The 27160-nt window shown below is 42.8% G+C and overlaps 2 protein-coding genes across 7 annotated transcripts; one reads left to right on the top strand and one right to left on the bottom strand.

The window, feature by feature from the left end:
* Positions 1–44: 44 nt before the first annotated feature.
* lrrc66 (leucine rich repeat containing 66) lies at positions 45–12684 on the top strand (the record flags this gene model as incomplete). Its single annotated transcript, XM_080473967.1, has 6 exons — positions 45–120; positions 269–691; positions 3216–3385; positions 4141–4474; positions 4581–7564; positions 12673–12684. The coding sequence occupies exons 2-6, from the start codon at positions 280–282 to the stop codon at positions 12682–12684; spliced, it is 3912 nt and encodes a 1303-aa protein (XP_080330093.1). The 5' UTR covers positions 45–120; positions 269–279.
* A 4639-nt stretch (positions 12685–17323) lies between these two features.
* dcun1d4 (DCN1, defective in cullin neddylation 1, domain containing 4) lies at positions 17324–25359 on the bottom strand. 6 transcript variants are annotated; one of them, XM_080473949.1, is made up of 11 exons: positions 25286–25359; positions 23943–24013; positions 23798–23837; positions 23578–23665; positions 23403–23491; positions 23223–23293; positions 22791–22882; positions 22254–22362; positions 20797–20901; positions 20565–20667; positions 17324–20473 (listed from the first exon to the last, which is right to left on the bottom strand). In XM_080473949.1, exons 1-11 carry the CDS (start codon positions 25302–25304, stop codon positions 20418–20420), a joined length of 843 nt encoding a protein of 280 aa, XP_080330075.1. In that variant the 5' UTR covers positions 25305–25359; the 3' UTR covers positions 17324–20417. The 6 variants fall into 6 exon arrangements, with proteins under 6 accessions (XP_080330075.1, XP_080330076.1, XP_080330078.1 ...); XM_080473950.1 differs by having other exon boundaries at positions 18696–20473; positions 23403–23482; XM_080473952.1 differs by having other exon boundaries at positions 18696–20473; positions 24850–25295.
* Between the last annotated feature and the right edge of the window lie 1801 nt (positions 25360–27160).

Genomic DNA, 27160 nt, shown 5'->3' with positions numbered 1-27160 from the left:
AGGCGTATGTTAAGCTGGGCGCAGCAAAATACCTTTCAGACTTTGATCAGGAGTTGCTGGAGACAACAAAGTTGGTTCACTGACAACAACGATCGGTTTGGTGAAGAACACGTAACACAGGTGAGTTTTCATTTTTCATGCAAGTGACAGTTTATAGACAAATTTCAAGACTTGGATTCGTGGAATTTTATCTCGTAACAACTGATCCTACTGGTTGATTTGTAACTTTATCAAAAGGATTACTTCAGGGAACTCTCTGTGTCCACAGGAAAGGCTGCCATGGCAGCCCGACTGCTTGTGGCTGCTGTGCTGCTGCTTGAGTCTACAGGCCTCCTCCGCTCCTCCTCGCCTGCCTGTCCAAACTCCTGCACCTGTCAGACACCTCTGCTCTTCAACTGCTCTTCATCAGGCCTGTCCTTAGTGCCACAGCTCATCCCAGACTCCTTCACTGAGCTCGACTTGTCCTGTAACCAGCTCAACTCTGTAACGCTCCACCGGCCTCATCACAACCTCAGCAGCATATGGCTGGGAAACAACAGTATAACACACTTGTCTCTCTGTATGGATTGGAACTATGGAAGTCGATATCTAAGAAGCAGGCGACGGCTGAGCACACCAGAATGTGTTTCCTGGGCCCCCGCCCTGCAGCTGCTATCTGTTGAGAGGAATCAGCTCGAGCGACTTCCACAGGGTGAGTCTGAGTAATATGTGCACTTATATATATATATATTAAAAAAAAACAAAAACAGCACTGACAACACATGAATTTTCACTCTCAGTTAATCTAAAAGACCATTTCAGTTTGTCCACATCACCAGGAATCAGATGTAACTTTGATGACCTTTTCCCTAACAGTTGATTTCTTTATATTATATGTTTTTATTTGGGTTATTTTTGATTAATTTTCATCTTACTTAAATATACTTATTGGTGATGAAAGTCCTCGTGATCATTTGCTGAAGTAGTAGGGTACATATTAGATTCAATGCTTTATTTTGTAATATCTCAATCTAAAGTGTGACTGAGTCAGGATATGTAATACATTTATATTTGAAAACCACTTTATTGCAAGTAACTGCCTGAAATACTGATAATCTATACTGATTAATTTAGATAAATGCATTGTATTTTATACAGATGTACATACAAATGTATTGCATGACATATGTTATACTGAGATGTAACAGCAGCTGTTGGCATTAAGCAGATGTAGAGAACTGAAAGAAAAACCACCCTCATAATGACTTGAGGTATAAATAGGATTACTCAATTAAAGTAACTGCACATCAGTCAATAGCTGCACTTTGTTACTTCCCAACTTTATTGAGCAATCACACTTAATATATCACAGATATTAATTTATTTAAATATGGAACAGTTCCCACCTGGCGCGAATGAAAGATCTGAATTCACATTATTAATTTTCATTCTATAAATTAAACCCAATTTTTTTCAAAAACTTGACCCACGACTTGCTTCAATGTTCACCAAAGAAATCCATAAGATTCAGGAAAAAGGGTTTCAAAATATAGATGGGAGTACTTGAAGGATGTCCAAACAACTGAAAAGGAGAGTTATATATTCTCAAAACAGAATCAAACAGAACAATATTTAGAGATAGTGTGATTGTGGGATCATTGTTTTCCAACTTTCTAGAGTAGAGTTGGTTGTCAATGTATTTTTATTTGTCTGAAGTAAAAATATAGAATGTATCCTGTGTATATTCTTGAAAGTATTAAAAACAAACACACACTCAAGCGATACTCCAACTGCATTCCAGCAAAGCAACACTTGGTTGTCTCGGCTCCATGGTTGGGTGTCACTGGTCATAAATGACATAGGTTGGATTAGATTGTATGATTGTACAAATTGTATAATTACAAGCTTGCATAGTATCCAGGGACTGAATGTAACTGAACAAGCAAACTCATGAGGGGTTCCCAGGTATGAGGGGACGCTCATTAACTGAAGATAAAGAGAAATCCTGGGTTGAAGCATGAGTGTCACAATGTTCAGAACATGTTGAATAAAGCTCATTTAAAGCTGAATAACTTAGGTATATTCACATTTTTGTGAAGGTCTTTGTTCCAGATTTGATGTGACCTATAGAATGGTTTTGTGGAGAAATAAAACCAGTGTGGTGAGATGCCCGGCGGTGGTATAACCTTTAAATCACATATATTATCCAGGAGTGTAACCCTGGTGGGAGAGTCAAAGATAACACTTCGGACAGGGAGGTTGCAGAATCACTGCCTTTTCTCTCAGGAATGTCTTTGATAAATGTTCTTGGGTTACCTCTTAATCATATTAATTATGAATGTCTGTCAAAAACAACATTTTGAGGCCCACAGTGGGATCAATCTGAAATGTGGACACACCACTGTTACTGTTCTCTCTTTTGTTTGTTTGTTTGTTTGTTTTCTTCTCCATAGTAAGGGCGTCACACTGATATCCTTTATCTTTTGGTACTTTGTTCCCTGCAAAAATGATTAAACCTCACCAAGATAATGACACTGTACAGCTTTTAAACGGCGTTATAAAAGTGTTAAAGACATTCCTGTGGTAAGAAAACGTGCATAGATGTAATGCATGCAAAGTTTTTTTCTTGCACCTTTGTTTTGCTAAAATAAAGTTAGACAGTCCGTTCAACAGAACATGTGCATCTTTAAGATAAAAACTCACTCCTGTTGTTTCTTTTAGAGACATTTGCAGACAGTCCATTTACTTAGCAAGTGCTGTGTTGACAGTCAAAGACTCACTGCTGTTTGGTATTCAGATCACAGACCCTCCTTGCCTCTGTAATGAAGCACAGACCCACACTGTCTCACTTCAGCCCAGGAGTCTCAGGGATTGTGTCAGGATACTGAGAAGGAAAGGAGGTGCATGGCAGAAGAATTCTGAGCCCCTGATGAGTCTCATTATAAGAAAACAAAACAGAGGAATTTGGATTCTGGGATGAACTCCACATTGATTCAAACATTTTCTTTATTATGATAGACAGAGGCTTGTTGCTCATATCGTATAAACCAAATGTAGCAAGCACACAAATAAATGGCATTCCATAACTAAAAAATAAGTTCTTGCGAAATCTAAATGAATATTTCATAGCAGCCTGGCATTGAAAAGACAAGAGACAGGCCTGCTGTTATTGCTGAAAACCTGCAACCGACGTTCCACGCGTTTTCTAATTACAGTTCTTATTTCCTGTCATACAGGACTGGGAGCTGTCAAGTCTCTGAAGGTTCTGCAACTGTCTTTCAACAAGATTACTTCTCTACAAATAGGAGACATGAGTCACCTTCAACAGCTAAAAGAGCTGCACTTACAACATAACCTCATCACAAGTCTCCATCCTCAGATCTTCAAGGATTTAGTCCAACTCAAGGTAAGAATTATGCTCATCAACTATACATGTTGTATATTGTATGTACTTCAATACTACTACAACTACTACTGATGATAATAATAATAATAATAATAATAATAATAATAATAATAATAATAATAATAATAATAATAATAATAATAATAATAACAAGAAGAAGAAGAAAGCTTTTTTCCCTTTTCCTTGCAATATATCACCCAATTACTGAAAAATATTATTTAAACGGAAATTTATTCCATAAAAAGATTCCGCCACTGGTTGATGTTAAGGGCCTGCTTATTTTCCTATTGAGTAAGATTGTTTTCTTAGCGATGAGAGGTGTAAGTCGTGGATGTGATGAGTTGTTTGTGAGGTCAATTGTGGTTAGATCACCAAAGACACACGCTGGGAGAGAGGGGAATCCTGACGTCCATTATATAAGAAAGGTGATGAATAATTATTGACTAAAATTGTTGAACTGGTCAAAACAGCCAGAGGGCGTGGAGGTAAGTCGCTCTCATAATTTTATTGCGTAGAGTGGATATGTCCGCGTGAAAGAAGCCCATTCTTTTCATTTGTTGTTGAGTAATATGAGTCATGTCAAGGATTTTAAATGGGATCAGTAGTAGGTTTATGTTTCTTGTCATACTGAACATATTTTCACAGATCCTGGTCCATAATAATAATATTTTAATGAAAAGAAAAGCTACATTTATTGCAGTTGTGTGCTTTTAGTTACCTGTTGGCTCTATTTGAATATTTTGTTCCTTTCAAAGGTCATTGATCTAAGCTTCAACATGCTGACAAGCCTGCATCCGTTGACGTACCTCACTGTACGAAACATTGGCGCGGACATTCAGCTGTCTGAAAATAGGTGGCAGTGTGACTGCAGCATGCGCAGCCTGAAAATGCGGATGGCCTACGACAACAGCAGAGGCCTGCAGGCCTGGCCCTTGGTGTGTGCATCCCCCTCCACTTTGTCAGGCAGAGATCTACTACAGTTGGAGGAGGACGACCTGAACTGTGGCAGAACTGAAAACAACCCGGGAATCCGTCCAGATGTGACTATCCAGATTGGCTCTGAGATACTCCTGTCCAGCTCTACACCAGGTAATACTGTAAACATGACAAACGAAAGTAAAACTAAATAGATATATTCTACTGTAAGGCTGTTTTTCAAAGTACAATTGCATGTCCACGTTGTCTTTTTTTGTAGGCACACCGTGGTGGATGCCCAGTGGTCAATCATCTGTAAGCCAACCTCAAACCGGTCTGCGTATCAAAGACTTCACAGAGAGAGACACAGGACTGTATGTGTGTGTGTCTGATGGGCAGCAAGTGGTGTCAGTTTTTAACCTCCAAATCAGTAATATGGGAGGTTCAAAAAGAGGGCGTAGAGATTTACATCTGGTCGGCCAGCACATAATCTCAGAAGCTACTGCAAACAGGTTAGGTGAGGGTAGAAATCAGAGTCCTACACAATATGACCTGACTCTTGCCGTGTGTCTGTCTGTTTTTATCACATTTCTGGTAGCTTTTATTCTTGGAGTTCTTGCAAGGCCTTGTATTGACATCCTTTGGAAAAGGGTGACCAGCAGGAGAAGTGTAAAAACAAGTAGATCTGTGTCATCTGTTGAACAAGGACAATATAACAATGAGGCATACTATTCCAGTGATGAACCAGAGGTGATTGGAACAGGCAGGGAAAGAAGAGTCACGTTTAGCACTGTAGATTTTTTAGAGAATAACTCTGTACCATATTATGACACTGTGGCCAGTGATAGTCAGCAAGGCATTGATAACAATGTAGTGATTCAGTGTGATGTATTTGAGAAACACAGTACTGGAGCTTCGGGAAGTGAAAACAGTTCACAGGAAACGCATCCAGTTGATGGCAGAGATGTTTCTGGTAACACCCGTGCAGACCGCAGACACAACATCAAGTTTGAACCCACCCCAGACCCCGCTGAGCTGGATGAGAGGTGTAGTCTGTCGTCTTCTTCTTCCTCCTTTTCTGATTCTTCACAGTCTGAAAAGGGACTTAAAGGAAAACAAGTGCAGCAAAAAGCAAAATTCTCTGGTGACAGAAAAGTGGAGGTGTGTCAAATTTCCATGGAGGGCACAGCTAACATTATCAAAGGTTCTTCGGAACCCTTTGCTGACTGGTCACCACATGCAGAAACAACAGACCCTAATTTCTCCCCAGAGGTTGGAGAGCAATTTGACTTTAGTGATTCTGGTCAAAGCACACCTGCCAGGTCCAACAGTGTGTTTCTTTCTTTCAATAATCCAAAACAAATTGTGGCACAGAGTTCAGATGAACAGAAGAGACATGAGACATCCAGTTCCAGCTCCTATGTCAGTGATGGTGAGCCAACAGAGTACACAGTGAACTATGACCAGACAACAGAACAATACAAAAGTTTGAAACTGAAAAACATCAACACAGACTTGATCAGGCCCACTGTAGTTTTAAACCAGGGTGACAACAGATATGAAACAGAAAGTCCTGCAGTGAAGACTGGTCACTCCTCCTCTGATTCGGCTGACAGCGATCAGGAGCCAGGAAAGCGCTCATTCAAGCGAGAAACCATGCAAGAGATATGGACGGAGACCAGTTCAAAAGCTACACCCATGTCTCATTCAAAGTGGCGGGACCTGGCTTTGAGCGTGACCAGTAATGGTAAGATTCTGGATACCAGAGCACCTCCATCCACTGGACAATCGTCATCCTCTTCTTCAGGCAGCGACACTGAAGTAGAAGTCCCAGACCACACATTAGAGGAAGAAGGCACAGGGAGTCAAATCAACAAATATTTGAATATCCGTGCTTCTTTACCAGTTTCGACTTCATCTTCCAGTGATGAGAGTGGAGACCAAACCAAGCACCATGTGCAGAAGCAGAAGCATCAGGGGGCCAAAATCACAAGAACTCAGTTTGAAGAATCTCAAAGAGTAACTGTTGTTTCCAGTCAACGTTGGCCTGAAATTGATCTTGAGCATATTCCAAGACCTGGGAATCATCTCATTATCAAGGCACCAGCATCAGCATCCGCCTCTGATTCATCTTCTGGTAGTGACAGTGAGATTGAAACAAGCCACAGAAGCAAACACAGAGCTGGAAAGTCGGCTTTGAATGGGGAGTGGCCTACGATAGATCTCAAACGTGTTCATAAAATTAGGAGGCGTCTTGATGTCAAGTTTTCATCACCAGCTTCTGGTTCATCTTCCAGTAGTGATAGTGAGTCTGAAACAAATAAACAGATTAACAGCCAGGAACAAAAGATGGTTCATGTGTCAAGGCCTTCAGTGAAACCATCCCAAGTACTGAATCGTGAGCAAGAAACACAGTGGTCTCCTGTTGTCCTGGAGTTTCCAGCGCACACCAAGACTGGTCTTGATATCAAGAAACCAAAGTCCACTTCTTCTTCTTCATCATCATCTCATAGTGAAAGTGAGGATGAAACTACACGTAACACAAACAAGCAACCATTGGAAAAGCTAGGCGTTCCAAGGCCCCCAACTCAATCTTCTGAATTAAGAAATTCCAATGCATACACAGAGAGACCTGCCATGGACACTCAGCACATTCCCCGCTATAAGATGCATCCAAATATCAAACCAACATCACCGTCGGATTCATCCTCTAGTAGTGACAGTGAGGACGAGAAATCAAAACACATGGACAGAAGCCCCCAAGAGGAGTCTCCACTTAAAGTATATCCAACAGTGAGTAACAAACTCGAAGCACAATGGCCTGCTATAGATCTTCAGAGAACCACACGTGTCAAGAGACGTCTCGATATAAAAGCACCACCGCTGTCGTCTGATTCATCCTCTAGTAGTGACAGTGAGGACGATACAACAAAACCTATGCAAAGACGGGAAAATGGAGAGTTACTCTTGTCAAGACCTTCAACTAAACTGTCTCAAACAGTAAGTCATCCTGATGTAAATGTCCAAATTACTCAAACAAAAAAGAGAGCCCCCCCACCACCACCACGTCAAGCAAGACATGGGTCAACTAAAGAGCAGCCATCCTTGGATCTGGAGCATACAGCACATATTGAGAGGCTTCGACATGTCAAAGCAGCTTCATCATCTTCTGATTCATCCTCTAGTAGTGACAGTGAGGACGAGAAATCAAAACACATGGACAGAAGCCCCCAAGACGAGTCTCCACTTAAAGTATACCCAACAGTGAGTAACAAACTAGAAGCACAATGGCCTGCTATAGATCTTCGGCGAAATACACGTGTCAAGAGACGTCTCGATATAAAAGCACCACCGCTGTCGTCTGATTCATCTTCTAGTAGTGACAGTGAGGACGAGAAATCAAAACATATGGAGAAGAGCCCCCAATGGGAGTTAATGGTGCCACGCCCTCAACTTAAAGCACCTCAAACAGTGAGTTACAAACCAGAAGATCAGTGGCCTGTTATTGATCTTCAGCGAAATACACGTGTCAAAAGACGTCTCGATATAAAAGCACCACTGCTGTCGTCTGATTCATCCTCTAGTAGTGACAGTGAGGATGATACAACAAAACCTATGCAAAGACGGGAAAATGGAGAGTTACTCTTGTCAAGACCTTCAACTAAACTGTCTCAAACAGTAAGTCATCCTGATGTAAATGTCCAAATTACTCAAACAAAAAAGAGAGCCCCACCACCACCACCACCACCACGTCAAGCGAGACATGGGTCAACTAAAGAGCAGCCATCCTTGGATCTGGAGCATACAGCACATATTGAGAGGCATCAACATGTCAAAGCAGCTTCATCATCTTCTGATTCATCCTCTAGTAGTGACAGTGAGGATGAGAAATCAAAACATATGGAGAAGAGCCCCCAATGGGAGTTAATGGTGCCAAGCCCTCAACTTAAAGCACCTCAAACAGTGAGTTACAAACCAGAAGATCAGTGGCCTGTTATTGATCTTCAGCGAAATACACGTGTCAAGAGACGTCTCGATATAAAAACGTTGTCATTGTCGTCGGATTCATCCTCTAGTAGTGACAGTGAGGACGAGAAATCAAAACACATGGACAGAAGCCCCCAAGAGGAGTCTCCACTTAAAGTATATCCAACAGTGAGTAACAAACTCGAAGCACAATGGCCTGCTATAGAACTTCAGGGAACCACACGTGTCAAGAGACGTCTCGATATAAAAGCACCACCGCTGTCGTCTGATTCATCCTCTAGTAGTGACAGTGAGGATGATACAACAAAACCTATGCAAAGACGGGAAAATGGAGAGTTACTCTTGTCAAGACCTTCAACTAAACTGTCTCAAACAGTAAGTCATCCTGATGTAAATGTCCAAATTACTCAAACAAAAAAGAGAGCCCCCCCACCACCACCACGTCAAGCAAGACATGGGTCAACTAAAGAGCAGCCATCCTTGGATCTGGAGCATACAGCACATATTGAGAGGCTTCGACATGTCAAAGCAGCTTCATCATCTTCTGATTCATCCTCTAGTAGTGACAGTGAGGACGAGAAATCAAAACACATGGACAGAAGCCCCCAAGACGAGTCTCCACTTAAAGTATACCCAACAGTGAGTAACAAACTAGAAGCACAATGGCCTGCTATAGATCTTCGGCGAAATACACGTGTCAAGAGACGTCTCGATATAAAAGCACCACCGCTGTCGTCTGATTCATCTTCTAGTAGTGACAGTGAGGACGAGAAATCAAAACATATGGAGAAGAGCCCCCAATGGGAGTTAATGGTGCCAAGCCCTCAACTTAAAGCACCTCAAACAGTGAGTTACAAACCAGAAGATCAGTGGCCTGTTATTGATCTTCAGCGAAATACACGTGTCAAGAGACGTCTCGATATAAAAACGTTGTCATTGTCGTCGGATTCATCCTCTAGTAGTGACAGTGAGGACGAGAAATCAAAACACATGGACAGAAGCCCCCAAGAGGAGTCTCCACTTAAAGTATATCCAACAGTGAGTAACAAACTCGAAGCACAATGGCCTGCTATAGATCTTCAGAGAACCACACGTGTCAAGAGACGTCTCGATATAAAAGCACCACCGCTGTCGTCTGATTCATCCTCTAGTAGTGACAGTGAGGATGATACAACAAAACCTATGCAAAGACGGGAAAATGGAGAGTTACTCTTGTCAAGACCTTCAACTAAACTGTCTCAAACAGTAAGTCATCCTGATGTAAATGTCCAAATTACTCAAACAAAAAAGAGAGCCCCCCCACCACCACCACGTCAAGCAAGACATGGGTCAACTAAAGAGCAGCCATCCTTGGATCTGGAGCATACAGCACATATTGAGAGGCTTCGACATGTCAAAGCAGCTTCATCATCTTCTGATTCATCTTCTAGTAGTGACAGTGAGGAAGAAACTACAGGCCAAACACAAAAACAGACAACAGAGAAACTGGGAATTACAAGGCTCCACTATCAAAAGTATCAAAGAGAAAGTCGTACTGAAAACTGGCCTGCCATAAATCTTCAGTTTATTCCTAAAATCAAAGTCAAGAGACGTCTGGATATCAAACCATCATTACCAAAGACTGATTCTTCTTCCAGCAGTAACAGTGATGATGAAGCAACAACACATATAAGAAAACAGACACAATGGAAATCACACACGTCAAGGCAAAAAGTATCTCCATCACTGAGTCAAGAGCCAGAAAAACAGTGGCCTGTTGTAGATCTTCAACGGACTACACGCATCAAGAGACGTCTAGATATCAAACCAACTTCACTATCTTCTTCTTCATCATCCTCCAGTAGTGACAGTGAGCATGAAAGGACCTACCACAAACAAAAGCAGGGACCAGGAAACTTGCCCATCACACGACTCCCCTCAGAAAAATATGACCCAGAAGCAAAGTGGTCCGCCATAGATCTTCGACATATCCCTCGAATTAAGAGGCGCCTGGATATCAAACCAACAAAACCATTGTCTGATTCACCCTGCAGTAGTGACAGTGAGGATGAAAAAACAAAACATGGGTTGAAACAGGAACATGGAAAGTTACACTGGTCAGAAACTCCCACTAAAGTAGCTCAAACAGTAAGTCAAGGGCAGGAAACATGGCAGGCTGCCATAACTGTTGACAAAATTACTCTTACAAAGAAAAGAGCCCCATCTCCATCTCGTGAAGCAAGCCATGAGTCAACTAAAGAGAGGACTGCCTTTGAGCCCCAAATTCCTCGAATCAAGAGGCGAATAGATATTAAAGCTCCATCACCAGCATCTGATACATCCTCCAGTAGTGAAAGTGAAGATAACACTAAAGGCCACATGCAGAAGCAAACAGCAGAAGAACTCGGCTTTCCAAAGGTCCCATCAATAAAAACACATACCCAAAGGCATTCCCCAGATGCAAAGTGGCACACCATAGATCTTCAGCGCATTCCTCACATCAAGAGGCGTCTAGACATTAAACCAACATCCCTATCTTTTTCCTCCTCATCCCCCAGTAGTGATAGTGAGTACGAAAAGACACACCACGACCAAAAGCAAGGACCAGGAAAGTTGTCCATCACAAGGCTCCCCTCAGAAAATTATGAGCCAAAGTGGCCTGCCATGGATCTTCAGCATATTCCTCATATCAAGAGGCGTCTGGATATCAGACCATCATCAACAATGTCTGTCGCATCTTCCAGCAGTGACAGTGAGGACGAATACACAGTACATATTAAGAAACAAGAACATGGGGAGTTATACATGTCAAGACCTCCAATTAAAGTATCTCAAACACAGAGTCTCAAGCCACAAATGCAGTGGCCCATTTTAGATCATCAGCAGAATACATCCTACAAGAGGCCTCAAGACATCAAAGCACCATCACTCTCTTCTGACTCCTCTTCTAACAGTGAGAGTGAAGATGAAACTGTCCATACAGGCAAGCAGGCAGGTGAGATGTTTGGAATTATGAGACTTCAATCTCAAACAGGAAGTTATGCTCCAGATGCAAAGTGGCCTGCTCTAGATCTTCAGCGTATTCCTCACATCAAGAGGCGTCTGGATATCAAACCATCTTCAACAGTGGTTGAATCATCTTCCAGCAGTGACAGGGAGGACGGATCCACAGAACAAAGAATAAAGAAACAAGAACAAGGAGATTTTCATATGTCAAGACCTCCATCAAAAGTATTGGATAAACATGAAATGCAGCGACTTGCTGTAGACATTCATCCCACTGCAGACCTTGAGGAACATCTAGACAGAAAAAAAACATCATCATCTTCCTCATCCTCTAGTAGTGACAGTGAGGATGAGATTAGAGGCCCGACTCAGAACCAAAAAGCAGCGAATGAGGGAATTACCATGCTCCCATCCGAAAGGTATGATCCAGAAGCAAGGTGGCCACTTTTAGATCTTCAGTATATGACTCCAGTCAAGAGGCGTCTGGATATTAAACCACCATCACCCAATGAAACAATAAAACTAAAGACAAAACAAGAACAAAAGGTTCCAATTAAAGTATCTCAAACAGTGAGTCATGAGTCAGAAATACAGCCTCCTGCTGTAAACGTTGTCAATATCACCAAAATAAAGTCAACAGCCCCATCACTGCCTCATGCATCACAGTTAAGTGGTGGGAATCCAAACTATACCCTTAAGGTCAGGAGAGAGAAAACTGACAAAGGTAGTTCAAGTCAATCTTCAAGCAGTTCCGATGAGCAAGAGGACAGAGAGGATTTTGGCCCTTCCAAGCTCAAAGTCATGCCAGATAAGGATTCCAGCTGGTCTGACCTGGGCTTCGGCAGCACCCTACAAGTTAAAAGGCGTCTCGATATCAAGACTATGTCACATAGACCTGAGTCATCTTCCAGCGATTATCGTGAATATGGGACAACAGACCCGACTTTGAGTGAAATATCTAATGTTGAGCTCACAAGTTATCAACCAGGGGAAAAAGTATCTGACTTTGATGAAAATGTCACTTATAAATCCTACAACAGAAGAAGCCTCAATATAAAAGCACCATTGGGAAAATCAGATCAGGGTCTCAGTGGCAATTCCCTCTCTCAAAAGTCTGAATCAAGCTCCTCCAGTGACAGTGAAGGAGACGATAAACACAACAAAGCTCAAACAGAAATGGGAGCATCTTTCACATATAAAGCTTCTAAAAAGGAATTACTTGGGTCTCCAAAAGGCTCCTTGATTTCTCACAGTTCAAAGATGGATCATGACATCAAATTAGAGAAGTATAAAACTATTTCAGATGACTTGGCGGACAAGACAAGGAGTGACTCAACACACATAAATCCAGAGCTTCAGTCACGATGGGCGACAATGAATCTTGGCTTTTCCCGCTTCAGAAAGCGCCTTGAAGTGTCATCGCAGACACATGAACCTCTCCCCTCATCACCTCCACCTCACTCGCCCGACTTCTCCAGTGGTGAAGTTGGAACTGGGAGTACAATCAACAGGCCAAGGCGGAGAAGGGTTGTTGAGATGCAAGGAATAACTCAAACAGACTCATCTCCTGCACTGAAACAAACACCAACGTATGGTTCCTACACTCTGACGAGTCAGGGTAAGTCCAGTGAAATTAAAGAAAGCCTCAGAAAAGACTACAGCTTCTCCTCTACTGAAGAAAAGTCAAACAAAGGCTTTGTGGTACCACATATTAAGGGCTATCAGGATATCGGGATGAGTGAAAAGGCTCCCACAACACCACCACTACGCCAACGTTCCGATTCGTCGTCGAGCAGCAGCAGCGAGAACAAGGTAGACCATGTACCTGACCTGAGACATGGTATCCCACGTCTTAAAAGGCGTCTGAATATTAAGACGCCTTCACCCAAGTTAAGTACTTCCTCATCTTCAAGTGATGGTGAAAAGGAGGTGACAGGACATGCATCAAGCTGGTCAGGAATGACAGATAACGATTCTATCATTGCTTATAAGCGTATAATCATCAAAAGTCCACCACTGCCAAGCAACTCATTCTCCTCAAGTGTCAAAAGTCAAAGTACTGACAATACAAACAGAGTTTCCAGCAAGAGCGTTGATGGTGTAATGGGGAATGGTCAACAGTCCAAACACAACACCGGCGTAAGCGTGCCACCTGAGATAAAATGGACCGGCATTGGTCATCATCTGTCTGACCTTTCAAACTCCACTGAGAGGAGAACTCTGAATTCAACCTTAAAATATCCTGACACAACACCTCCAGTAGTGCCACAAGCCACTCCACCCAGTTCCTCTGACTCATCCAGCAATGACAGTGACAATGAAAAAAAGCAAGAAGGTAGGAAACCAAAGTCAACATTAACCAATGAATACTCATCTATTAGTCCATACAGGGTTTCAACTGCATCCAACATTCTTGACAGGCTTGACGAGTCTCCTGACAGCGTGAGTGAAACTTTGAGGACTGTATCACTGGACAAGCGTGAAAGAAAAGGTCTCAGTGCCCTAAAAGTGATGTCATCAGCAAGGCATAGGTGGGACACAGAAGATGCAGATATACTTGGTAATCCACAAGATGAGGTCAGTTTTAATTATCGCAGGTCTCAGACGGACATCAAATCTCTGTCCCCACCACCGCTGGCACCAGCACATTTTTCCTCCACTTCAGCATATGCTACAAGAGAAACAGATTTGTTACACACCATTCCTCGCTACAGGAGACACGACATTGAATATACTGGACCACAACAGGAGGCTCCATCTCCTGTTCCAGCAACACCACCGCCAGAGGAAGCTGCTATGTTGAGATGGAGATCTCCCCAAAGCACGAGGAATCAAGAGAGGGAAGTGAATGCATTCAGTCAGCAGAGCAGGAACACAGACCTGACTGATCCTGTCTCACTTACATCAGAAAACCTGGCACAATTTGACTCCATGAACACCATCAGTGAAGTTTGATTTTTAATTACTTTTTGTAATCCGTGCCTCTTGGAACAATGAGGCTCATTTTTTGATCTGAAGACCCCCTGGTGTTTCTGCAAATTTTGAACAAGTTCTTAGGTTTTTAGCCATATTGGAAATGGGCCTGAGCTAAGAAAAGAGTGCTATCCTGGCCCCAACAGGCTGGTCGACAGCAAAAGAATCAGAGGGGATGGTTTTAAACAAATATGAGACCTTATGAATCAAACACACACACATCCTTTTTGTAAAAGTCACTTATGGATCTTTTATGATTGTAACATGCTTTTTAAATTAGTTTTATGTGATGATGATGATGATGATGATATTCATATTCATATTCATATTTATTATTGTAATAACATTTTAAAAAATAATCAGGGATTTGCAGGAGATATCATTTAAAATGGATATGCTTGTTTAAAAAGATACGATTTAAAAGAGTCCAGAGATGGAATGTTTCTGTTTGGTGGGAGGGAGATCCAGAGCTGGGGGCCAAGCGGCTGAAGGCTTGGGACCCCATGGTGGCCACATGGGCTGGAGGCACAGTGAGGCTGAGAGAGCAGGCAGACCTGAGAGTGCAGCTGGGTGTGTGGATGTGGAGGAGGTCAGTGAGGTCTGGAGGTCTGGAGGAGGTCAGTGAGCTCAGTGAGGTCTGGAGGTCTGGAGGAGGTCAGTGAGCTCAGTGAGGTCTGGAGGTCTGGAGGAGGCCAGTTAGGTCTGGAGGTCCTTGAATGTCAGTGGGAGAATTTTTACGTGAATGCGTCGTTGAACTGGGGGCCAGTGGAATTTATGGAGAACTGGGGTTTTGTATTGGATACAAGGAGTTCAGATGATGATTGAAGCGGCAGCGCTTTGGACCAGGTGGAGTTTAATTATGGATTTAAAGGAGACCAGACAGGAGGGAGTTGCTGTCGTCCTGGTGGGAGGTGACCAGGGACTAGTGTGGCGGTGCTGCGAGCTGAGAGGGAGGGGAGGAGGCGGTTGATATTCCGATGATGGAATAATTCTGACTCAGTGATGTTATTGATGTGTGCTTGAAATGATAGTGAACTATCGAGGATGACACCCAGACTCTTAACTAGAGCCGAGGGAGAAACAGAGGAGCCGTCAAAAGTGATTGAACAACTTTGGTGAGGGCGGACCTCACCTCCCGAGCCCAGGAGGAGAACCTCTGTTTTGTTAAGTTTGAGAGAGTTGAGGGAGATGGATTTGATGTCCTGTCGACAGGGTTGAAGAGAGGGAGGCGGGAGGGTGGAGGTGGGTTTTGTGGAAAGGCAGAGATAAAAGATAAACCAGTAGTAGAACATGGAGGAGACAGCTTGAAGCTTGAAGTGTGGTCATTATTTTAAGTTTAGATCCCATTTGAAAATGTCTGGGAGAAAAAACTAAGACATCCAGAAGAAAATGACTATTGGTGGTAAAAAAATTAAACAATGCTTCATATTTAAATTTTTTATATTTTTCCACCATATTAGGATCCTAAAAGTGCAGAAAAGCTAAAGTCTCTGTTTAAACAAAGAACTACATATAGACTGACTTGAACCTTTAACATGCTTTTCAACCATTCGGTGGAGGAAATCTTGAGCTGCTGTTCTTACTACCTTTTTTTAAAAATTCACCTGCAGATACTATTTCAGAAAACTCAGCTTTATCTTAATTTAAGGTGTGTTCACTTGAAAGACCCCATTTGTACCTCAAATAGTCTGGATTTGGAATTAAATGCCCCAGTGTAATTTAAAGAAGATTTTGATATGTGTAGGGAGGTTTTTAAAAAGTCCAGGTGTGACAACATAAAAATGGACCGATTTCAGGTACGTTTGATCGGTTCAGGTGTTTCAAAGCATCTTTATTACTGTATAAAGAGGAGTCCGGTCTCAAGAAGCAGGTGTAAAGAGTCCAGTAGAGAGAGTCTAGATGTTGTTGTAAAAGAAGAGGGTTGTTTGAAAAGTAAAACGTCTACTTTCAAGAGTCCAGGTGTATATTGAAAAATGTTCTGCCTATAAAGAGTCTTGTTCAGGTATAAAAAGAAATCATGTTGAATGTGAAGAGTCCAAGTAATTTAAAGTCTGATTGTGTTTTAAATAGTTCACGTAGGGTCTGTAAAGTCTGGGTCATATGTTAACAGGTGCAGTTTTAATGGATGTGGGTCTAAGTTAGAGAAGCCCGCACTATCATGAAAAGTTTTACTTTAAGGTGTTTGCTTGTTTGTTTCTCTGTTGTTTTCTTTATCAAGAGGACAAACAAACCAATTTGTTCCTGTAACTTGAACCGACTAAGAACCATGGATGGAACTAACAAATTACAAATACTGTCAGTATATTGTATTTCAGGGTACTTGTACTTTATGAGCATTCTATCGTTTTTGAAGTATGCAATTGTCTTCTCTTAATTGTAAAATCATGTGTCACTATTGAGTGTCAATATTTAAACCTTTTAATTTGTACGTCTGTAGTCAATTTGTTCTTTATCAGAAAAGAAAAAAACATTTTCTTGCCTTACAATTGCAACAGTGGCTTTTCATGTACTTTCAACAATGTGCTTGAAAATTAAGTTTGAAAAATGTAATTCCCAGGTATTACAAGGCCCTTTAAATGCAGTTAAAGATCACTAATGCTTGGAGAAGTTTTTGAGAATGGTCCTTTGTACTGCTTAGTTTTTTTAACTGTACTTTAACTTGCAACTGAATACATTTGAAGACCAAATTTTCAGTTCTCCTTCTCTGATGATCGACTGTTGCAGGTTGTGAAGCAGCGTCTGGCTCTCGGGAGTGGAGTTTTAAGAACAAGGACCCGTGTTATTTCATGTTGAGCTGACCTATAACTGATAATATTATTGTGAATTGAATGTCGAGGAACATTTTGTGCCGTTGTACACCATTTAAAAAAAGGACCCCATGTGTATCACATTTATGTTCTTCACCGATATCTGTATACAATTTTAAAAATAGAAAACTAAATGGTGACATATTAAATGTATCATCAATTATACCATTACAACAGACGACTGTTTTTTGAGGAAAGAACATCAGCGGCAGTAAGTTAAGGAACTTGTGCTTTGTAATTAAACTTCATGACTGAAGAAATACAAGCCAGTAAGGTAATAAACCTTTTTATTTAAGTATATAGACATAGGTTATAGTGAAAACGGACATATAGACACATAGTTTACATACATATATACAGATGGAACAAGGCTGTTCATCCTCCTGCATTGTCAAGGGAAAATATTAAAACACGGATTTCCACACAGTATTTGGTAAGCAATCCAACAACTAGAATCTCACTGTGTATGCTGATGTGATGGGTTATATTGAAAAGAGGTTTCCACTCATTGGATTCAACAAATGCTTGCGTGCATCATCTTCCCCACCTATATTCAGTGTATAACTTGATAGCGTCGTGCAACAGCCTACAAAAGACTGTGTGCACCACGAATAAATAAAATGAGACTCTTTAGCTGCATGTGTCGATGTGGAAAATGGGTCTAAATGCAGGAGGGAATCCCTGTTCCAGTGTGAGGTTACAGGTGTGTTCCAGGTCTCAATAGACACAATCACATTTTAGTCATCAGAACTAAAAATGACTGATTGTGTTTATCAAATCAAGCACAAAACACTTGCACAAATTTCTGTACAAAACAAAAACACTTCTGAAAAATGTATCTTGTTTTCAAAAATTTCTCATCCATTCACAAAAGGCTGTGTTGGAACATGCATGCAAATATTAAATTTTTCTGACAATTCAGCATCACATTACAGCCAAAGACAAAAATTGTATACATGTGTTACAAGAACATTATACTAAGCAAAAAGAACAGCATAGCATCATCACACAGCTCCAAACCGTCAGTGTCCACTGTTTTCATAGGGTCTTACGGGTGGAACGAAGCAATGCTTTGACCAAAGACTACCTTTAACTCAGGCTTAAATGACCGTGTCCTGAGAAGGTCACTGGTCTTCCACTGCAGTTGTATTAACACTGCCAGTGTTGGGAGAGATGCTACTGGTAAGAGGAGACCTGAAACTATCAGTGGACTAAGGAAGACAAAACAGATGCCACATATGACAGAAATGAACACCACCTAGCTCTAGGACAACTTAGAACACAACTCAAACAGTCTGATTTCATCCTGAAATAATCCCTGACCACTGTGTTTGTGTGTGCGGCATTTATTCTCACAAGTGTATATACACATTTCTGTTTGTTATGTGTGTGGGACACACAAAGTGACTTCCATGTTTTGAGGCACAAGAATACCCTTACCTAAACAACGTGGATACATAAATTGGTCACCAGACCAATAAATGCTAATCAGAGCACTAGTGGCTCACCGCTGTACTGTGATAAGAGTTAGTAAGCAGCAACGCTGATTCATTTGGTGTTATGAGGTCCAAAGCCATTACGTGCAGGGGGTTAACATGAACTTGGGCAAAAAAAAAAAAAAAAAAAAAAAAAAAAAAAAAAAGACTGGCACAAATAAACAGTAAACGGCACAGGCATCAGAAACCTGCAATCTACCATTTTGACACAGTGTGCTTCTTGAAGTACTCCTATCAGAAGAAAGACATGACAAGAACTAGTGCGGTCTGTCCAGAGAAGTTCAAGTTCATTGCACGGATAATACTTGAATGTTTCCAGGTCAAAGAGACCCCGTTTTAAGACTCAGACACAATGCATGAATGGTCACATCTGTTGGTTTCTTCTGTGCTGAAGACGAGGAAGAGGTCAAGGAGTGGTTTCCACACACGCCATTTTGCTCCCACCGTCTCTGTCCAACGCCACAAAATCCTAAAGGTTCGTTCATGCTCTATGTACGCACAAAAACAGATGACTGCCTTTCAAATTGTGTAAACGTCACTGCCATAATGCGTCCATGTGTCTATTGCGCTGAAATGATTTCATGGCCTTCAATTCACCTGAAGGGCGCTGCTCTGATTCAACATACTGGCCAAATGTCATGAATAAGATTAGTCTTTCATTTAGAGATTAAAAGAAGAATGTCAATGATAACCAACGTGGTGAGGAGGTAGCACTAATGTTGAAACTTAAAAAGAATGCTTTATTCGTCATACATACAACAAATGTACAGCGAGTTTTCTCTGCCGTTAACCCATCCTTATGGAACAGCTTGCAGGTACTGTGCAGCACACGGGGGGCCGTTGGGGGTCAGGGACTTTTCTCGGTGACCCACAGTGACAACCCACCAGCAGTTCGATTTCAACCTACAAACTTGTTTCTGTAAGATCTAGGCCACCGCTGCCCCGGATATTCAGATGGAGGTACAATCAGAGGCAGCACTGCACGCGGCGGCGCTGGTCTTTAAGGCCAGTAAACTACTCTGAAGCACGCCGATAGTGATTATTGTTGGTAGTTTCTCTCACAGTTGCTTGTCAAACATTTCTGTTATTAGCCTTTAATCTCAACATTACCCCAAGGATTCTCTGTGGTACTGCAGCATTGGGTCCATATCCAGAAGATGGACAGATAAATAGTGGCTTGCAAAAGTCTTCATACCCCCTTGAACTTTTCCACATTATGTCACAACTGTACAATGATTTTTTTTATGTGATGGACCAACACCATGTGCCATATAATTTAGGTGGAAGCAAAATGATAGATGCTTTCAAAATAAAAGTGTAATTTCCCTTCCACTTCACAATTATGTGGCACGTTGCGTTGGTCCATCACTTAATATCGCAATAAAATACATGTACAGTCGTGGCTGTAATGTGACAAAATGTGGAAAAGTTTAAGGGGCATGGATACTTTTACAAGCCACAGTACGGAGATAAGGAATGCAGAGTACGGACGGATGGCTGTGTGCATATCCGTATCCAACGTAGAGCATGAATGAGCCTCAACACTGACAGCAGTACGACACATCACAGTGAGAGAGAGCAGTGCTGCCAAGGATCGCACCAAGCTTGCTCACTATGCAACTTCAGGAAGGAACATAAATCCACAATGACAATCCCCTTCACTTCTGCACACTTTAAAGCCCCAAGGCCCACCACCCCCACCCACAGCCAGAGCCCCCCTTCTTTACAGGGGAGCCACACACTGTCAAAGCTTTATCGTTTTTTTCGTTGGGGTGTTTTTGTATTGTTTACTTATTGTTTGGAGATTCTCAGAGTTGTCGTCACAGTTGTATTCAAACCCTCCTTTTAATTTTCCATTTAGCTCCACAGCTATGACATCTGTCTTTCCTTGTACCATTCAACAAACTCGTCCAACAAAACGGGCCCTGATGAGAGGAGGAGACAAAGATTGGAAAAATTAGAAATCTCAATTAAATCCCTCTTGTTGCTTTCACACACTAATGATGGTTGACTCACAGGCACCGTCCTCATCGTAGTTGCTGAGGTCCAGGTTGATTGTCCTGCTGAACTCTAAAACATTACACCATTGGTCTTTGTTGATGACTTTATACTTTGATTGCTGGGGAATGAAACATGATGAATTGAGATTAGGACTACGCCACATGACAAGAGGTACCTCAAATGATCTTGTATACGAGCTACAGTGTGGGGCGTCTGTTATCCACTAAAAGGTCGATAATACTATTACCTCTAGAAACTGATTGAAGACAGGAAACAAAGACCACGTCTTTCCCAGAAGAAGGCCCAACATGCACTTCGCTGTGTTCAAGTCCAAACTTCTCTGATCCTTTTCCTGTCCAATCAAAACACCCAAAAGTTTGTGAAAATTCATTGCAAGTGTCAACCACACTTTGAAAATTCCAAATGCAATGTTAAGGTGATGCTACTTGTGTGTTGGACGATTACTGCATCTAGGCCCTGTTTACACGACAACGTTTCACATGACAACACCTAATCCGCTAAAACAAAGGAGTGTGTTTACACTGCAGCAGCGGACACAGAGACAACGATGTAGTTAGTATGCCGGGCCACTGGGGGGGGGGGGGGGGGGGGGGGGGGGCGCTGTTGCTTGATTTTGTAATGAAACTACACAGACGTGTGCAGAGAACAAAACACTATAAACCTGAAGAAACTGAAGAGAACCTGACATCAGTATGGACTGATGACTCATCGGATGATATCAGGGAGAGTCTCAACTATTAAACTACTGATCTGGACCATAAAACTAGAATATGGACTACGGGTCGTACCACTACGGGTCGTACCACTACGGGTCGTACCACTACGGGTCGTACCACTACGGGTCATACCACTACGGGTCGTACCACTACGGGTCGTACCACTACGGGTCGGCCATGTTTGTTTACAACTGGATGAGCAGGAGGGAGGAGGAGATGAGCAGTAACAGGCCCTGTAGCCTCCATCAGTCTCTGCAGGAGGGATTTGTGCCATGAAAGAATCTTTCCACATTGAGAGCCGGATTAAAAACTTTGTGGATACTGTGGATCAGAACACTGGTACCGTGTAAACGGACCCCCCAAAAGTGAAGAAAGTTTTGCGGATACACTCAAATTTGTTGTCGTGTAAAGAGGGCCCTAGTCTGCACAAAGTCTGAGTATTTTACCAAGAACTTTAGTCGATATTGTGTTGACCATCTCATTAACCATTGTTGACATCTGCTCTTATAGGTTACCCTGAGGTGAGGACAGAGCAGACGCTACACCACACAGGGCTACACATCCTGAATATCAGGAGAAGTGCAAAACAATCATATTTGAGACCGAGTTGTCAAGACAGACATAAGCAATGTAAAGCAAAATGTTGTCAAAACTACAACTAACATTTTCCATTTGATGAAGTGACTTGCTCTTCTACTACATCTATGTCAAAGTGTTTTAGATTATTAGGATTCCCAAGTTTGGTTATGTATCTATGCTTAGAACTTGCTTTTTCACCCCCAAATCAACTTGCGAAGGGTTTTGAAACCTTCTCAGTGCATCAAGGTAGACGACAACATGAGTCCTCACGAGGAATTTCACCCAGACTGGGTCGGTCATTGACTTTTCTATGGTGATGAAATCTATTTAAATTGCTTCAGATACGGTGTGTGAGTTTTCTTCATAGATGAAGGTTTGTGCAACTCACCCGAGCAAAATCAAAGGCATATCTATAAATGAGCTTAAAACTGGTGCTTTCGTTCAGGACAGATCTCAAGTAGTCGAGCGAGTTCCTCAGCCTCTCTGTGGAATCGCACCTGACAACAACAGAAAAATGTCTGAGACACACTTTTCCCAACAACACACGCTCAACTGAGAATAAATGGCACTTATGAAACATAATTCCCCGAGACAGAAGACATACAGCAAGGTGATAATCTATCTTTACAAGAGCTTAAAAACAGAAGACCTAAGGCCAATTCATCCTCCATGAGAACAAGAAGAAAGATCGGCAGTGCGGGAGGTGACCTGCTGTGAGGGGGCGTGGCATGTTGTGAGGGGGCGTGTCCTGTTGTGAGGGTGCATGGCCTGCAAGTTCAACAGCTTATGGAAGTATGAACTGTCCTGCCAAAAAAGCTTTTTTTTTTTTGGGCAGCTGGCTGACGTCACTGCTGAATTTTCTTTTTGTTCTTATGGCTTCAAAAAGGGAGTATGCAGGGGCCTTAAAGGTGGACGCCAGACATACTGCAGTGAGCCCATGCCTCTCAGCCACTCCTGCAGTGTGAAATATCCCATACTCTGGGCATCCAGCTTCCAAGCCAGAACCAACATCACCACCTGGACACAGAGAGAAAAATGACCACTGTAGACAAAAGTTCCTTCACCGAAATTGTGTAAGTGTAGCAGTGAAAGACATGGAAAAACTGATCAGTCACCACAGAAACAAACAAAGCGTGACCATGAAGCGACAGTGCCAACAGGCTTACTTTTTCTGTGATAAATAATTAAGAGCAGGTTTTAACGAAGCCTGAAACGATGATGCGAGATACTGATTTTGCGTTACTGCTGCCAAAGATTGTCTTAGAAAAGGACTAAATTTGTCTGCCTGGTGTCAAGAGAAGAGTGAGCTGGATTAAACGAAACCTCCTGGATAAAACAGGAAGTAAAGAAACCTTACATTTTCTGGTTCCACCCCAATGTCCTCACAGAACTTTTCCATGCCCTCTGGGCCCACCACATCGTCACAGCCTATTTCAGACAGACATGAACACAAGTTTCACACGTAGAGCTCAAAAAACAAAGAGCTCTAATCAGGGGTCACAGCTGACTATTTCAAGAATTTGCCACAACTGCTCACCTGCATATTCGTAGAACCATTCCAAACACCTTTTACTAGAAAACGTCTCCTCTTCACAGATTTGCGGTGTTTCGTGTTTCCTGAAAACACTGAAAATAAAAAAGAAACTCCACAAACAAATTCAACTGGATGCGAGTAAGTACAGTTGTGGAAGCTGCACGACAGAAACTCAGACCTGTCCTGACGGCTTTTCTTGGCAGACATGTCATCTCCAGCAGAGGTTCTCCTCTTTTTCCTAGGAGGCATGGCTCTTGAGCAGCAAGCTGGGAGAAGAAAAGACAAAAATGCGTAAACTAAATACATTGACCCGTCTAAATGGATCAGTTCAATTACTAAATCAGCAATAAGACCAAGGAAGCATCTCAACGTAAAAACTTAACAGGCTGCATTCTTACCCGAGGGGTGGCTATCCTGTCCAACGTCTTCTGTCAGGTTCTGTCCAAACAGACACAAGTGAGTTCGACAAATGCAGAGTGCTCTCTGACTCCCAACCACAAACATGGTGGCACACAAAAACACACACTTCTAATGTGTATTTACCAGCCTGTGCAAGGTGTGGTGGATCTTATGGATGCTAGCCAGTGTAGTCAAGTGGGAATTCAGCGGAAAGTCTATCAACACACAAAACATCACAATATAAATGCAAACTAAGGCTTGGTCACAGCCATCTGCTAATCAAGAGTGTGCAGTGGACAAGGTGACATCATCTGGAGCTTTGGACCTAAACATGTTTTGAGTATTTTGCTTCAGGACAAGCAATAGGCCGGCTGCACAGTGCACACAATACTTTGGTGAGGCTCTCCAGTGCAATGGTCTACATTTCAGAAAACGTAACGAAAATACCTCACGACTGAGGGAGGGACTCTGCGTTCCTCGAAAGACGTGCAAACTGGAAAACACTCGGTGTTGCGCACCACCTTGTCGCGCTAAGTCTTCAGCACTGTCGAGGTACAGCTTCATGATTCAAGTCACTGGAAGGCAGACAGACCGACACAGTGCCGAACACAGCAGTCGCTGCATACCTAAAATAGCAGTGTAGACGCGCAACTTGCACAGAGTTTACAAAGTATCTGGAGAGTTGTGCGCATGGGCGTTGTAGTTCATTTCCTTCAACACAGCCATGGCCAGCCACTCTCTGTTCGGAAGATTAAACTACAATTCCCAGGTTTTAACAAGACAAGTATTTCCTTCAGACCCCTCTACCCCTCGACGTTTACCCCAACTGATTGAATGCATTTAGCTTTGTTTGAAAAATCCAGACATTAAACGCTCACTGGAGCAAAAGTGGTGCGCAGACGTTTTGCAGCAGCTGACGCGACAGCCGCAAAACTCGACAGCACTGCTGCAGCAAGCAATGAAAGATGTTTTACACAACTGCGTCACAATTTTCAATCTCTGCAACAGTCCGCAGTTGACCAGAAAACTGGCCGATATAAGCGGGACTCACCCGGGTCCCGAGCCGGAGTGGAACCGTGCGGGACACCGGGAGAGGCGACGAACACGAAGACCACCGCGACCTGATTACCATCGAAGACCGCCTGGCTTCAACTAGAAACGGCTGCATTTCTTAGAGCACAGCTGAGGCACGTCAGAAAAAACCTATTCGAAAAGCTGCCGTGTCAAAAGCAACGAGCTGAATGTCAAACCCGACTGAGATACAGAAGCGACCCCCCCCTTTGTTGTCGCCCAAGAGCTTCTGGCAAATACAAAGAGGAGAGAGCAGCAACGAGCCCCGAATGCTGGCGTCCCCGTCAAAGCCTGAGCCGCGGGACTGAAGTCACTGCAGACACCCAGCCAGCCGCTCCACCTCTTCGCGATACTTGGCAGCGCCCGCGAAAGGACGCGGCTTCACGCAGGGGAAGCCTTCGAGCGTTACTACTTACTTGCCGCATCAGAGTGCATCTTTATGAAACATACAACTGAGTCTGTGGGAAGTCCGCAGACCGGCCAATAGGCGGGCCCTGTCGACGGAGAGCACGCCCGCAGACTGTGATTGGCTGCCTGCGCCCACAGGCTCCCCCTCTGCTGCATGTTGATTGGCTGATAGAAGTGTCTTTTTCAGGACAAGGAAGACGGAGGAATAGGCTCCGCCCACTCCCTGCTGTGATTGGTCCGGTTTGCTAAACAGGCCGCGCCACGGAGCCGTCAATCACTGGAATTTCCTCGTGCACGCCTGAAACCAGCCCACGACGAAATGTGATTGGTAGTTTGAATGTAGGTTCACGACAGACTCGGCTCTGTTTATGTTCCTTCAATGTTTCTGCAAAAGGTGAAGTGCCAGTGTGTGACATGATGCGCTACTGTGCCTGAACGTCTCTGGCCGTCTGGAGTGACAGGTTCCGATCCCAAACCATACCGGGCGTCTCATTTACAAAGTACTGTCTTATCAGACTGACAACAACAACAACAACAAACCCCAGTGTTTCTTAGTGATGCACGCTTCAGTTTAAAAGGATTTTATTGCAAAATATCACACAATTTTATTGGCCTCTCGGCAATGTGATTCAGGATTTTTTTATTTCAGAAACACTGCTGCAGAAATAATGGTTTAGTGTTTTCTGTCAAGACGCTTTCTAATTGTTTATTTATTGACTTAAAGGACCATCACACATTTCTTTCCAGGTATCTGATAAGAAGGTATTTTCTCGTGGTTACTGCCATCACACTGGTATTGGTATTTAAACATACTGGTGTTTACTAAATTGCTGAGACAAATCAAGTTTGTGACAGGGATGGGATTACAATGTTGTTTATAATGGCATGTTTACCTGGTTTTATCAGATGAACGCAAGCTCATAGGCCATCTCGCCATCTTCTATACCGCTTGCATCCTGTGCAGGGTTGTGAGGCGCTGGAGCCACTCCCAGTTTACTGTGGGCCAGGCCATCAAAGCACAAACACACAGAGACAGACAAACACACACTCACATTCACCCCAAGAGGTGGTTTAGGGTCAACAATTAACCTCATATGCACGTTTTTGGATTGTGGGACAAAACTGGAGTACAAGGATTCTTCCTTGTACTCCCTATGCACACACAGGGAGAACATGCAAATTATTCAAAGAAGGGCCCTGGCAGTTATTGGAACCCACAACCTTCTTGCAGTGAGGCCAGAGTGCTAACCACTGCCCCACCATGCACCCCCGAGGCCTAACTGTTACTTCTTGTTATTTTTTAGCATATTGGAGCCCTATCAATCTAAGGCCCCGTTTACACGACAACGAATTCAAGTGTATCCACAAAACTTTCTTCACTTTTGGGGGGTCCGTTTTCACCACACCAGTGTTTTGATCCACTGTATCCGCAAAGTTTTTAATCCGGCTCCCAAAGTGGAAAGATTCTTTCATGGTCACTAATCCCGCCTGCAGCTACTGATCCTGTTACTGCTCATCTCTCCCCTCCCTCCTGCTCGTCCAGTTGTAAACAAACATGGCCGCCGCATAGTGGTTTGACTCGTGGTCCATATTCTAGTTTTATGGTCCAGATCAGTAGTTTAATAGTTGAGACTCTCCCTGATATCATCCGATGTGTCATCAGTCCATACGGATGTCAGGTTCTCTCTAGTTTCTTCAGGTTTATAGCGTATTGTTCTCTGCACACGTCAGTGTAGCTTCATTACAAAATCAAGCAGCAGCGCCCTCCAGTGGCCCGGCAGACTAACTACATCGTTGTCTCTGTGTCCGCTGCTGCAGTGTAAACACACTCCTTTTTTTTTTTTAATGGATTAGGTGTTGTCATGTGAAACGTTGTCTGGTAA

The sequence above is a fragment of the Lipophrys pholis genome, assembly GCF_963383615.2.
Source record: "Lipophrys pholis genome assembly, chromosome: 10".
NCBI lineage: Eukaryota > Metazoa > Chordata > Actinopteri > Blenniiformes > Blenniidae > Lipophrys > Lipophrys pholis.
This window is presented reverse-complemented; position numbering and strand designations above follow the sequence as displayed.

Excerpts from the sequence above, each read along its gene's own strand:
- dcun1d4 (XM_080473949.1), bottom strand. Across the intron at positions 23,294-23,402 it reads ATGGTTCTACGAATATGCAG|GCTGTGACGATGTGGTGGGC; the intron begins GTGAGCAGTTGT and ends TGTCTGAAATAG. Across the intron at positions 20,474-20,564 it reads CTACGATGAGGACGGTGCCT|GGCCCGTTTTGTTGGACGAG; the intron begins GTGAGTCAACCA and ends TCCTCTCATCAG.